The sequence below is a fragment of the Dipodomys merriami genome, unplaced genomic scaffold (genome assembly GCF_024711535.1).
Source record: "Dipodomys merriami isolate MVZ:Mamm:240054 unplaced genomic scaffold, mDipMer1.0.p SCAF_34, whole genome shotgun sequence".
NCBI lineage: Eukaryota > Metazoa > Chordata > Mammalia > Rodentia > Heteromyidae > Dipodomys > Dipodomys merriami.
In genome coordinates, this window is record NW_027204937.1 from 12941448 (window position 1) to 12956365 (window position 14918).

Below are 14918 nucleotides of genomic sequence, written 5' to 3' on the forward strand. Positions count from 1 at the left end.
TATGTATTAACACTCTGACAACTTGCAGATATTCTCCTTAAAAAGATTCATCAAGCGGGTGGCTCACACCTGTAATCCTAGCTATTCAGGAGGCTGAGATCTAAGGATCACGGTTCAAAGCCAGCCCAGGCAGGAAAGACTGTGAGACTCCTATCTCCAATAAACCACTAGAAAACTGGAAGTGGCACTGTAACTCAAGTGGTAGAGTGCTCGCCTTGAGCTGAAGAGCTGAGGGACAGCGCCCAGGCCCAGAGTTCAAACCCCATGACTGACAAAAAAAAAAAAAAGAAGATTCATCAATGGTCCTCTTCACCCCCCAAACTACTAATTATTTGCAGTGCTCACCTGTAACACAGCAGGGCGTACAGAAGCCACACTAAGTACATCATCTATCTGCCGACTGCTGAAATTTGACAGGCCCAGTGCTCGCACCAGCCCCTTTGCCACCAGTGCCTCCAGTGCCTTCCAGGTCTCCTTGTAGTGGATGGAGTCATAGCGCATCGTCCCATCATCATTCTTGGGGAAGAGGTTGTCTCCTCGCCTGAGTGAGACACAGTCCCCCAGGTATGAGCACAAATGCCAGGCTTTAGCCCTGCCTGCCCATCTATCCATTCTATGTCCATGTCCAATATCTCCAAATCAGAAGAGGATAAAATGCAAAGAATTAAAAACAGCTATGCTTCTTCATTCTTCCAAATCATAACCTAGGTATTTAGTACACAAGGAAAACCCATTCCCTCTCCTCTTTTTCCTATGTATAGATGATCTCCCTTTTCCTCTGGGAGTCTTCCTTAACTTCTTCCTCCCAGAGTTCTCTACTCTTCTAGTACAGAGCACAATGGTGATGAGAGACTCCTCACATCCTCTGCTGAGGGTCAGCATACTTCCTGAGTTAATAATGGACTAGAAGGCACATTCATACTTCTCTAAAGAGGATACTGCTTGTTTTTCTTTTATGTTGCTAAACACCTAACTAGTCTAGCACAAGGCTAGGATTTCTTATCAAGCCATTCTGCTTGCCATGCAGATGAATGTTCTCATCCTGCTCTGTTGCTATCAACACCACACTCAACGTCCAACTTCCAGATAAAGACCCTGGCAAGGCTCACTCAAAGGCATAAGGCCAGTGAATCAGATACAGGTCCAGATACTCCAGCTGGAGGTCAGCCAGTGTCTTCCGAAGGGCACCCTCCACATCCTCAGGGTGGTGCTTGGTGTTCCACAGCTTAGATGTCACAAACAGCTCCTCCCGAGATACTGGCTGGTACAAGGGAAGAATCATCATGAAAAGAACCTTGAGTACCCAGTGTCACCCATCCTCACCTCTGGGAAAAGAACTAGAAAGATGCTGATGCCAGATATACTCAGTAAGCCCCTGCCCCAGCTTAAGCCTCTGAGTTCTTGTACCCTATCCTCTCTGTATCCCCAATACTTACCTTGCCTGGTCCCACAGTCTCCTTCAGGGCCTCCCCAATCTCACTCTCATTGCCGTAGACAGTAGCACAGTCAATGTGGCGGTAGCCTACACTTAAGGCATACTTAATGGCTGCTTTTACCTGCCAAGTGAGAGAACATATTGTCAGCTCTGTTGGTCTGGCCCACATCCCACATCAAGGGGCACTGTTGGGAATCAGGGCCATTTATGCAATATGGGGGCAAGATGAAAGATGATTCTAGGCTTGAGGTCCAGGTGACAACTGGAAGCACCAAACCTATTATCCTGCACGATCTAACCAGTCTACAAGATTCCTTCCTACTAATATATCTCAACAAGCTCAGCCACAAACTAGTAACAAGTTCCTAGCATCTAGCATAAAGACTTGAGTAAGTGTATGTATATGCATGTCTGTATGTTGCTGGGTATCAAACCGAGGCTTGGCCTGCAAGCTAAATGCTCTACTACTGAGCTACCTTTCTAGCCCAGGTTTTGTTGTTTTGTTTTGTTTTTTCAATCAGAAGATACATGGAAGCCAGGTGCTAGTGGCTCACACCTATAATCCTAGCTACTTAGGAGACTGAAAACTGTGGATCATGGTTTGAAGCCAGCCTAGTCAGGATAGTTGTTGAAACTCTTAAATAAACCACCAAAAAGCCAGAAGTGGAGCTCAAATGGTAAAGTGCTAGCCTTGAGCAAAAAACTCAGGGACAGAGCCCAGACCTTGAGTTCAAGCCCCAGAACTGGCATAAAAAAAAAAAAAAAAAAAAAAAAAAAAAAGATAGATGAAAAATAGGTGAGATGTGAGGAAAGCATCTTTTCTATCAAAGTAGATTGGTTCCTTTCTGTCAATCTTGTGAAAATTTTCTGAAAAATTCCTGCTTTGGCAAGGCAAAGTGTTGGCCCTTGATTACATTTTAGTTACATGCTTTTTCTGTTAAACTTTATTTATTTATTTATTTATTTATTGCCAGTCATGGGGCCTGAGCTCTGGGCCTGGGCGCTGTCCCTCAGCTCTTCAGTTCAAGGCTAGCACTCTACCACTTGAGCCACAGCACCACTTCCAGGTTTTTCTGCTTATGTGGTGCTGAGGAATTGAACCCAGGACCTCATGCATGCAAGGCAAGCACTCTACCACTGAACCACCTTCCCAGCCTTCTGTTACACTTTAATTAAGACATCCTATTAGAAGATCCTAGAATCTCTGTTGCATCCTGTTATTCAGCCACATCCTTTTGTAGATTGTGAACCTGAGCTCAGCCTGTGAGAGCAGAGGAGCAGGACCTGCTGGGTTAGTGATAAAAAGGGAATGGCCTGCATGCTCTGTGCTTACTTAGCAGATTTCTGGTTGATGGTGTACCCTTCTGCAGAAGTAAAACTTTACCTTGCAGTTGGTGTCCTTATTCCTACACAATTCCCCAACAAACTGAGCCTTGCCTTTCCCTTCCTTTCCCTTCTCCCTTTCCTTCTTCCTTCCCCTTTCCCTTCCCTTCCCTTTCTTGGTTTGTCATGGGGCTTGAACTCACTGAGCACTGTCCCTGAGCTCTTTTGCTTAGGCTAGTGTTCTAAAACTCTGAGCCACAGGGCCACTTCTGGTTTTAAGGTGATTAATTGGAGATAAGTCTCATGGACTTTCCTGCCCAGGTTGGCTTTGAACTGCAATCCTCATAGCTTAGCTAGGTTTACAGATGTGAGCTACCAGCATCTGGCTTCATTTCTTCCTCTCTTCTTCTTCTTCTTCTTTTTTTGTTGGTCTTGGGGCTTGAACTCTGGGCTTGGGCACTGTTCCTCAGTTCTTCAGCTCAAGGTGAGTGCTCTACTGCTTGAGCCACAGCACCACTTCCAGTTTTCTAGTAGTTTATTGGAGATAAGAGTCTCACAGGCTTTCCTGCCCACGCTGGCTTTGAACCTTGATCCTCAGATCTCAGCCTCCTGAGTACTTAGGATTACAGACATGAGCCACTGGTGCCCAGCTCTTTTTTTTTTTTTTTGGTAGATTGTGGGGATTGAACTCAGGGTCTAGACCTTTTTCCTCAAAGCTAGTGTGCTCTACCACTTTGAGCCACAGCTCCACTTCCAGTTTTCTGGTAGTTAATTGGAAATTTTCTGGTGGTTATTTGGAGTCTCACAGACTTTCCTGCTTGGGCTGGCTTCTGTGATCCTTAAGATCTCAGCCTCATGAACTGCTAGGATTACTGGTCTGATTCCCAAACTCCATTCCCAGATTTCCCTTGGCTGGTTCTACACTAGGGATTGGTAAACTATGAATTTTTATTCTCCAACAGCTCTGAAGCTAAGAGCAGATTTCAAATTTATGTGTATACACACACTTTTTTTTGGTCAGTCATGGGCTTTGAACTCTGAGCCTGGGTACTGTCTCTCAGTTCTTTAGCTCAAGGCTAGAGCTCTATTACTTGAGCCACAGGGCAACTTTCCGTTTTCTGGTGGTTAATTGGAGATAAGAGTCTCACAGACTTTCTGCCTGAGCTGGCTTTGAACCGTGATCCTCAGATCTCAGCCTCCTGAGTAGCTAGGCTTACTAGTCATGAGCCACCGGTGGCTGTCAACACTTTTTTTTTTTTTTTTTTGTGGGTGATGGTATTAGAGTTTGAACTCAAGAGCTTGCTACACTGGCACAATATCACTTAACCATGCCTCTAGTTGTGTTTTCTGTTTTTCCATTGATAGAGTCTAGCTTTCCTCCAGCATACAGGAGCCACAGCCTGCCTGTTATATATAGGCTTCTCAAGGTCACTGGAATGATACATATCACTGCATTAACCTTTCCAAGGAGAGAGTCTAGTGGACTTCTTCCTCTATTAGGCTAGTATTGCAATCCTTGAACCTCAGCCTCCTATGTCCCTTGGGATGACAAGTATATGCCACTGCACCCAGCTATGGGTTGAGAAGGGGTCTTGAAAATTTTTCCTGGATTGGCCTCATGCCACAATCCTCCTATTTTCAGCCCAATTATAATTACAGGCATAAGTTGCCAGGACCTAGGCTTTGGAGTACACTTGGGAAGCTGAGATAGAAAAATCATGAGTTTGATGCCTAGCCTGGGCAATATAAGACCATGTCTCAAAAACAAAAACAAGCAAAAATCTATCATCACTCCCATTTTTTTTTTTTTTTTTTTGTCAGCCGTGGGGCTTGAACTCTGGGCCTGGGCGCTGTCCCTCAGCTCTTTAGCTCAAGGCGAGTGCTCTACCACTTGAGCTACAGCGCCACTTCCGGTTTTTCTGGTGGTTTATTGGAGATAAGAGTCTCACGGTCTCTCCAGCCCGGGCTGGCTTTGAACCGCAATCCTCAGATCTCAGCCTCCTGAGTAGCTAGGATTACAGGCGTGAGCCACCAGCGCCTGGCCATCACTCCCATTTTTGAATCTCATTAAGCAAAATTGAAAAGCTTAACCTAGTTTATTAAAAGGTTACTGGGAGACTGGGAAGGTGGCTCAGTGGTAGAGCGCTTGCCTTGCATGCCCGAGGCCCTGGGCTCGATTCTTCAGCATCACATAAGAAAAAAGAAAAAAGTCGGAAGTGGCGCTGTGGCTCAAGTGGTAGAGCCCTAGCCTTGAGCTGAAGAGCTGAGGGACAGCGCCCAGGCCCAGAGTTCAGGCCCCATGACTGGACCCAATAAATAAATAATAAAAGTTTACTGGGGATTGAAGGCTTACTTCAGCAATAAAGTACCTTACTAGTAATCACAAGGACTTGAATTCAAACCCCAGTATTGTCTCCCAAAAAAGAAAGTTTGCTGATTCTTGGTCTACACAGTTGAGCCAGTAGTTCTTCAAACCTTGACATCTATGATGTCAAAGACTGTACACTCAGGAGAGGTCCCAGTGCTCAAGGAACCCAATGTGGGAGAAGAGCAGGTAAGATTATAGTGTAAGCACCATATTAAGACTTACAGCAGCTGGGAAGATGGCTCAGTGGTAGAGCGCTTGCCTTGCATGCATGAGGCCCTGGGTTCGATTTCTCGGCACCACATAAGCAAAAAAGAAAAAAGCCGGAAGTGGCACTGTGGCTCAAGTGGTAGAGCGCTAGCCTTGAGCTGAAGAGCTGAGGGACAGCACCCAGGCCCAGAGTTCAGGGCCCATGACCGGACCACCAAAAAAAAAAAAAAAGACTTACAGCACAGGTTTGGGCAGAGGTTCCATGTGTACCACAGCACTCAAAGCAAATGCAGTTAGCAAAAAATATCTTCCCATCCCCTTGTCCCTCTTGGGTCTCTCAGTCCCTCCTGAGTCAGCTGGAGAAGTCAAGGGCTTATTGTTGTCCCTCCTCTCCTTTCCACACTCCAAGCTCATCCTCATACAAAAAAAGTAGAGTATAGGCTGCTAGGAAAACTGCAGGGCTCCTCTCCCAAATCCCTCTTTTTCCCTGGCAGAGGGTCAAGAAGTTGCCTTCCTCGTTCTTCATCCCTTACCTGGCCAGGCTCACTCTTCCAGGTGCCTAGACCAATCAAGGGCATCTTCTGCCCAGTGTGCAGGAGGACACAGGAAGCTGACATTATCACCTGAAACATACATAGAAAAACGATACTTATTGTTTGGGCCTCACTGATACAATGGTCAAGAACCCAACAGAACATGGCTCAGGAAGCAAGTGGAGGGGCAAATACAGGGAATAAATGTATACTTATTTATGGACCTATGATCCGCAGCAGTAGAGACTAGCTACCCCAAACCAATCGAACCCAGTAGCTCCTAGACAAACACTAACCTCATCACCAGTCTAGCTGTCTTTAAACCAGGCTTAATGTCTATGTTAAAAAGCTCCAGTATCCGAGGCTAAGACTATTGCTCAGTGATAGAGTGCTTACCTAGAATGCACAAGACCCTGGCTTCAATCCCTAGTACCACCCCCTCCCCCCCAATAAAAAAGCAGCCAGCACCGATGGCTCATGCCTGTAATCCTAGCTACTCAGGCTTAGATCTGAGGATCATGGTTCAAAGCTAGCCTGTGCAGGAAAGTCTGTGAGACTCTGATCTCAATAAACCACTAAAAAAACAAGTGGCGCTGTAGCTCAAGCGGTAGAATGCTTGCCTTGAGCTGAAGAGCTGAGGGACAGCGCTCAGGCCCAGAGTTCAAGCCCCACAACCAACCAAAAAAAGCAAAAACAAAAACAACAAACAAAAGCTTCAAGTAGTGTGATCCCAGCACTCAGGAGACAGACACTGGAGAATCATGAGCATAAGGCTAACCTGAGCTGCATATTAAGATTCTTAAAAAACAAAACAAGCCTGGCGCCAGTGGCTCACACCTATAATCCTAGCTACTCAGGAGGCTGAGATCTGAAGATCTCAGTTCAAAGCCATCCCCGGCAGGAAAGACTGTGAGACTCCTATCTCCAATAAACCACTAGAAAACCAGAAGTGGCGCTGTAGCTCAAGCAGTAGAGTACTCGCCTTGAGCTGAAGAGCTGAGGGACAGCATTCCAGGCCCAGAGTTCAAACCCCACAACTGCCAAAAAAAAAAAAACTCTAATATCTAAAGCAAAGGTGGGATGGTCTTCAGAAATACCACCCTTGACTAAGTAAGCTCTCAAATCAGCAAAAAACAGGTAAAGGCCATTATGAGTCAGAAACCAAGGCAATAAAATAGGCATAGCAAAAGGCTATGAAGATGAAATGCTATTTCCAAGAGGTTACTAGTACTACAAAGTGTGAGTCCCTCCCACTCAGTTCGGATCACCCAAGCTGACAGGTTAGCTAAGTGAGCTCCTACAAGGAAATAAGCCACTGATTTTCCCCCCCCAACCCACCCCCGCCTTTACCTTTTCCTTTTCCTTTTTGCTGGTACTAATATTTGTATTTAGGGCTTTATGCTCTTGCTTGGCTTTTCACTCAAGGCTAGCTCTCTACCGCTTGGGCTACCTAGGTCTCCATTTCCAACTTTTTGCTGTTTATTTGGGAGTCTGTCAGGCTGGGAGCCAGTGGCTCATGCCTGTAATCCTAGCTATTCAGAAGGCTGAGATCTAAGGATTGCCATTAGAAGTCAGCCAGGGTAGGAAAGTCCATGAGACTCTTAAATCTCCAATTAATCACAGAAAAAGCCAGAAGTGGTGCTGTGGCTCAAGTGGTAAAACACTAGCCTTGAGCAAAAGGAGCTCAGGTGGGCTGGGAAGGTGGCTCAGTGGTAGAGCTCTTACCTTGCATGCATGAGGCCCTGGGTTCGATTCCTCAACACCACATAAGCAGGAAAAAAAAAGCAGGAAGTAGTGCTGTGGCTCTAGTGGTAGAGCGCTAGCCTTGAGCTGAAGAGCTGAGGGACAGCACCCAGGCCCACAGTTCAGGCCCCACAACCAGACCCCAAAAAAAAAAAAGAGTATAAAAGGGCTGGGAAAGTGGCTTAGTGGTAGTGTGCTTGTCTAGCATACATGAACTCCTGGGTTTGACTTTTCCTCAGCAAAACACAAACAGAAAAAGCCAGAAGTAGAACTGTGGCTCAAGTCATAGAGTGCTAGCTTTGAGCAAAGGAAGCTGAGGGACAATGCCTAGTTCAAGCCCCAGGACTAGCAAAAAAAAAAAAAAAAAAAGAGAATGGTACTCATTACCTGACTAATGAAATGGTAATCCATCTGTATATAACACTTTAATAATAACAATAATGTTCAAAAAAAAAAATCAATGAATCAACAGGAGTCATTCAAGAGAAAAACGAGTCAATGTTCATCCCAAAACACAATGAAATAGAAATAACCTTTTCCCTCCCTCTTATCAGTACCATAAATATCACTCCCCAGGATTGATTTCATTGCTTGGCAGTGCGTTTGTTAAGTATGACCTTTGTTTCCAAGTTTTGAAAAACACATGGTAGAGCTGGTAATTATACAAGCTGAAGGTAAACTAATACACAAATATTGTCTTTCCTAATATTTCTGACTCAGAAAGAATTTTCTATTGTAGTATAACCTGGTTAGTTTTCTGCTAAAACTATAAGTAAGTAAGCTTCAGTCTGGGAAGCAAAGTGTAAACTACAATAGTCTTTGTAACCAAACTGACCAGGAATACAAACTTCCCAAAGATCAAACAAGAGTATCTGGGCTTCATAGGAGGAACCTGGTGGCTAGCTGCCACCAGGGTCTGGCTGCATTCTTAAGCTTAATGTGTAAACAAACCTGTTAGCCTCTCCTAGATATTCCAGCACACATGGGGGCTCTGAAATTACAGCTGAGGTTGGAGTTTCAACAAAAGCCTGGCCTCTGGGGAAAAAAAAGGAAGAAACTTGAATCTTGCTTCCCCTTTCTTTTCTTTTGCAGGTGAAACTGAAAACCAAAAGGGTTGGAGTTTAAGGGGTGGGTATCAAAGAGGTCTGAAGGTCTAACGGAGATCTGTAAAAATCAAGAATTTCCAATGCAGGGATGAAGGGGTTATAGCAGAAAAACTAGAAGTTTTACTCTAGGATAGAAAGCCATCCTGAACCAGTTTTTAAGATGTTCTGATCCTAAGCTAGCAGCCTACACTAAAAGCCTCCAAGATTGGACCTAGTAGTCAGAATGTACAAAGGTGGACCTCTGGCAGCACACAAACACCCGTATTATTCTTTTTTTTTGTCAGTCGTAGGGCTTGAACTCTGGGCTTGGATGCTATCCCTGTGCTCTTCAGTTCAAGGCCAGTGCTCTAGCGCTTGAGCCACAGCTCCACTTCTGGTTTTCAAGCGGTTTATTGTAGATAAAGAGTCTCATGGACTTTTCTGCCTGGGCTGGCTTTGAACTATAATCCTCAGATCTCAGCTTCCTCAGTAGCTAGGAATACAGGCATGAGCCACCGGCACCCGGCACCACCCATATTATTCTGAGGTATAAAAAGAGAAATAGACTGGGTATGGGAGAGGAGGGCGGAAGAGGGGAGTTTCAGGACTCAAGTTTTATGATTTCCCAGCTCAGCACCTCGGTCCCTTCTCTCTGAGGTTCAGTCTTCCATTCTCGGAAGAGGTGTCTCTAGTTTCTGTCTAGATGCAGAGAACTTAAAATCACAGAACAAAAAGGAAGCAATATTTATTTACATGAATGTTTCCTGGCTGCTAAGGCCTTTCCTATAGCTACCACAACAGTGGTGTCCTTTTGGGTTTTGTCTCTAAACTTCCTTACTCTCCTTAGTCAAGTTTGTATTTTCAGTTACTACTATACTCTGATTCTTCCACATCCGTTCTATATGTTCAGCTCCCTCTGGGCCTCTACACCAGCATGTTTATAGATTTTTTTTTTGTCAGTCATGGGGCTTGAACTCTGGGCCTGAGTGCTGTCCCTCAGCTCCTCAAGGTGAGGGCTCTACCACTTGAGCCACAGTGCCACTTCTGGTTTTCTGGTGATTAATTGGAGATAAGAGTCTTATAGAGCTGGCTGCCAGGGGCTCATGCCTGTAATCCAAGCTACTGAGGAGGCTGAGATCTGAGGATTGTGGTTCAAAGCCAGCCTGGACCGGAAAGCCCAAAAGACTTATCTGCAATAAACCACTTAGCAAACCGGAAGTGGCCCTGTGGCTCAAAAGGTAGAGTGCTGGCCTTGAGCTGAAGAGCTGAGGGACAGTGTCTTATGATTTTCCTGCCAGTGCTGGCTTTTAAGCACGATCCTCAGATTTCAGCCTCCTGAAGCCAGGATTACAGGCGTGAGCCACCAGCACCCAGCTATCAATAGGATCTTTAAAATCATCTAAGGGGGGCTGGGAAGGTAGCTCAGTGGTAGAGTACTTGCCTTGCATTCCTGAGGCCCTAGGTTCGATTCCTCAGCACCACATAAGCAAAAAGAAAAAAGCCGAAAGTGGCGCTGTGGCTCAAGTGGTAGAGCGCTAGCCTTGAGCTGAAGAGCTGAGGGACAGCACCCAGGCCCAGAGTTCAGGCCCCACAACCGGACGCCAAAAAAAAAACAACCAAAAAACAAATAAAATCATCTAAGGGGTCTGGTGATATAGCTCAGTGGTAGAATACCTACCTAGCATTCAGAAAGCCTTGGCCTTGATATTTAGCATCATCCACAAAAAAGCTACCACTGGCAGAAACTGAGTAAAGAGTATAAAGGAATTCACCGTAATTTTTTTTTTTTTTCGGTTGCTCTTGGGGCTTGAACTCTGAGCCTGGGCACTGTCCCTGAGCTCTTCAGCTCAAGGCAAGAGCTCTATCACTTGAGCCACAGTGCCACTTCCAGTTTTCTGGTGGTTTATTGGAGATAAGAGTCTCACAGACTTTCCTGCCTGGGCTGGCCTCTCTCCTGTTTGGGCTGGCTTTGAACCGTGATCCTCAGATCTCAGCCTCCTAAGTAGCTAGGATTACAGTCGTGAGCTACTGGCACCCATCTCACCGTAATATTTCTTTTTTTTTTTTTTTGTTGGTCGAGGGGCTTGAACTCTGGGCCTGGGCGCTGTCCCTCAGCTCTTCAGTTCAAGGAGAGCGCTCTACCACTTGAGCTACAGCGCCACTTCCGGTTTTCTGGAGATAGGAGTCTCATGGTCTCTCCAGCCCGGGCTGGCTTTGAGCCACGATCCTCAGATCTCAGCCTCCTGAGTAGCTAGGATTACAGGCGTGAGCTACCAGCCCCCAGCTTCACTGTAATATTTCTAAAAGCCATTTATAAATCTAGATTATCTTACAAGTCTATTTAAAAGATTTTTTAAAAAAGTCAAGAATGTGGCACATAGCTATAATCCCAATACTTGGAAAAAAAAGGTAGGAGGATCATAAATTTGAGGTCAACCTGGGCTATACTGCACTATATAACCGAACTATATCTTGAAAGAAAGGGAGGGAGAGGAGAGAGGGGGAGAGGGAGAGAGACAAGAGGAGGGGAGAGAAAGAGAGAGAAAGAGAGAAAGAGAGCTGGGTGCTGGTGTCTCATGCCTATGATCCTAGCTACTCAGGAGGCTGAGATCTGAGGATCATGGTTCAAAGCCAGCCTAGGCTGGGCAGGAAAGTCCATGAGACTCTTATCTCCAATAACCATCAGAAAACTGAAAGTGGTGCTATGGCTCAAAGTGATAGAGTACTAGCCTTGGGCAAAAGAGCTAAGGGACAGCATCCAGGCCCTGAGTTCAAGCCCTACAGAAAAGAGAGAAAGAGAGAGAGAGAGAGAGAGAGAGAGAGAGAGAGAGAGAGAGAGAGAGAGAGAGAGAGCGAGAGAGAGAGGAAGGAAGGAAGGAAAGAAAGAAGGGAGGGAAGGAGAAGGGAGGGAGGGAGGGAGAAAGGGGAAGAGGGAGGAAGGAAGGGAAGGAAAGAAAGAAAAGCAAGGTACAGTGGTCCCAACTATTGGAGAGATGAAGGAAGGAAGGAAGGAAGGAAGGAAGGAAGGAAGGAAGGAAGGAAGGAAGGAAGGAAGGAAGGAAGGAAGAAAGGAAGGAAGGGAGGGAAGGAGGGAGGGAGGGAGAGGGAAGGAAGGGAAAGGAAAGAAAAAAAGGAAAGGAGAGGAGGCTGGGAGGCAGGCAGGGAAAAAAGGAGAAAGAAAAGTAAAAAAAGCCAGGAGTCAATCGCTCATGCCTATAATCCTAGCTACTCAGAAGGCTGAGATCTGAGGATATCAGTTCAAAGCCAGCCTGGGCAGAAAAGTCTGTGGGACTCATCTCCAATAAACCACCAGAAAACCAGAAGTGGCACTGTGGCTCAAGTGATAGAGTGCTCGCCTTGAGCTAAAGAGTTGAGGGACAGTGCCCAGACCCAGAGTTCAAGACCTATGACCAACCAAAAAAGAAAAAAAAGTAAAAAAAAAAAAAAAAGAAAAAAGAAAAAAGAAAAAAAGAAAGAGCTGGGAGCTGGTGGCTCATGCCTGTAATCCTAGCTATCTAGGACACTGAGATCTGAGGATCTTGGTTCAAAGCCAGCACAGTCAACAAAATCCATGACACAAAAACCTCTACAAATACAAATTTTCTCAATCTTTCTCCAGTTCCTACACCTCACAGCCACTGCCTTAGCCCAATCATCTACATCTCTTATCTAAATCAGGTACCTCTCTGCTTGCAGTGTGCCCCTTGTCCAAAATCTGTTCACTAAATCCAACCATGTGACTCCCAAGTTCAACTCCTCAGCAATTCTTACCCTACGCTTAGGATAAAGTCCAGATTCCATCAAAACCTGGCTCCTTCCTCCACACTTCTCTACTTTCTCATTTTTAGTCCGCAGAACAAGCACTACTGGACTCCAGTGACCTTTGGACATTCTTTCTCTAAACCTCACCCTGTCTAACTGCTACTCATCCTTTAACAGAAGGAACTAGAATTATTTTTGTATATCATTGCATTTTTATGCATGTACTGATAACTTGGGCACATTGATTTACATTTCTGTTTAGAAGTTTCCTGCTCAAAAAACTTCCTGAAGGGCTGGGAAAAGTGGCTCAGTGGTAGAGCGCTTGCCTTGCATGCATGAGGCCCTGGGTTCGATTCCTCAGCACCACATATGCAAAAAGAAAAAAAAGCCGGAAGTGGTGCTGTGGCTCAAGTGGTAGAGCAATAGCCTTGAGCTGAAGAGCTGAGGGACAGTGCCCAGGTCCAGAGTTCAGGCCCCATGACCGGACCCAAAAAAAAAAAAAAAAACTTCCTGAAAATTCCCCCCCTCAAATCAGTCATCTGCTTGAACCATTCATACAAGAACATGTGTGCATACTGCACAAGTTCCTAATGAAAGACATCTTGATATTGGAGGAAGTTTGGTCAGCTGGAGAGGCATTTAAAGGAAGTCGCTGTCTCTACCAACTTCTGCCTTTGCTTCAAAGGGCAAAGATGATTCTTGCAAAGAATCATCTCCAGAGTATATCAAAGCATTTCTTTATCCCTTTTTTCCCCTTTTGGTTCTGAGGAACAGACCAATAGTTGAAACAGAACTCAATACTTGAAACCTTGCATTTTCCTGTCTTTGACAAAAAATTCCACAAAATCAAGTAGGATCATAATGGGATTGTAAAAGTAACGGTCCTCAAAAGCAAGGTACAGTGGCCCCAGCTATTAGAGAGACTGAATAGAGAAAATCATAGTTCAAATCCAGCTCCCAAGAAGTTAACAAGATCCAATCTTTTTTTTTTTTTTTTTTTGTCGGTCGTGGGGCTTGAACTCTGGGCCTGGGCGTTGTCCCTTAGCTCTTCAGCTCAAGGCGAGCGCTCTACCACTTGAGCTACAGCGCCACTTCCGGTTTTCTGGTGGTTTTATTGGAGATAGGAGTCTCACGGTCTCTCCTGCCCGGGCTGGCTTTGAACCGTGATCATCAGATCTCAGCCTCCTGAGTAGCTAGGATTACAGGCGTGAGCCACCAGCGCCCGGCAACAAGATCCAATCTTAAAAATAAAAATAAAGGGCTGGGAAGGTGGCTCAGTGGTAGAGCGCTTGCCTTGCATGCCTGAGGCCCTGGGTTCGATTCCTCAGCACCACATAAGCAAAAAGGAAAAAACTGGAAGTGGCGCTGTGGCTCAAGTGGTAGAGCTCTAGCCTTGAGCTGAAGAGCTGAGGGACAGCGCCCAGGCCCAAGAGTTCAGGCCCCACGACCGGACCCAAAAACAAAAACAAAAAAATAAAATAAAATAAAAACAAAAGGACTGGGGATGTGGTTCAAGCATAGCCTAGCATTCATTAGACCCTAGCTTCAAATTCCAGTACTGAGGGAAAGAAGAAAAAAAAAGTAACAGACCTGATCATCAAGCCTGATCTAGGGAGACCTTGCAGCTGTTAGTATAGAAAATCTAAACAAAATTTATAGCAGCCCCATCCTGTAAAGGTTTAAATCAGAAAAAAAAAAAAAAACGGAAGTGGCCTATGGCTCAAGTGGTAGAGGCTAGCCTTAAGCTGAAGAGCTCAGGTACAGCGCCCAGGCCTAGTTCAAGCCCCACAACCCACCAAAAAAAAAAAAAAAAAAAGGTTCAAATCAGAGTCAGACTCTCATTTTAACAGAGCTTCAGAACAATAAGAATAACTTGTCCTGACTTCCCAAGGCAATAACTTTTAAAGTAAGCAAATTCCCCATCACTTCTGAGACTCAACCCTGGACTTCCAAAGGAAAGCAGGCAGGCAGACACACACACACACAGAACAATCTAGATGAGTAAACGACAAAGAAAAGTGGCAACTCAAATTTACAAAGCATCTAATACGTGCTGGGCGCTCCCACAGGTTTATCTCAATTCCTGCTCTTAGTACAGCAGAGATAACAGGTTCACAGATAATAAGTTATTCAGGGCTGGGAAGGTGGCTCAGTGGTAGAGTGCTTGCCTTGCACACCTGAGGTCCTGAGTGGGATTCCTCAGCACCACACAAGCAGAAAAAGCCAGAAGTGGCGCTGTGACTCAAATGGTAGTCTTGAGCTGAAGAGCTGAGGGACAGTGCTCAGGCCCAGAGTTCAGGCCCACGACCAGCAAAAAAAAAAAAAAAAGAAGTTATTCAAAATCACAGAGAATAGGAGGAAGAGCTTAAACCCGACACCAAGTCTCACGGTGCCCAGTGACCGCACACTCTTCTCCATCCCAGTGGTAGACCCGCCGTATTGCAGGGTCCAGACTACCTGCT

General features: G+C 45.5%; 1 protein-coding gene across 3 annotated transcripts in view; it reads right to left on the minus strand.

Annotated features, from left to right (window-relative positions):
- The window catches only part of Akr1a1 (aldo-keto reductase family 1 member A1), a 29687-nt gene that overhangs the window by 2000 nt on the left and 12769 nt on the right, over window positions 1-14918 (minus strand). For 2 of the 3 annotated variants that reach the window (XM_069987356.1, XM_069987355.1), the window contains 4 exons: window positions 5867-5956; window positions 1437-1556; window positions 1110-1261; window positions 346-541 (listed from right to left, as the gene is read on the minus strand). In XM_069987356.1, coding sequence (XP_069843457.1) covers window positions 346-541; window positions 1110-1261; window positions 1437-1556; window positions 5867-5950 — 552 coding nt within the window. In that variant the 5' untranslated portion in view covers window positions 5951-5956. Of the gene's footprint in view, window positions 1-345; window positions 542-1109; window positions 1262-1436; window positions 1557-5866; window positions 5957-8560; window positions 8645-14918 lie in introns of all 3 variants that reach the window. The other variant, XM_069987357.1, reaches the window with a different exon arrangement.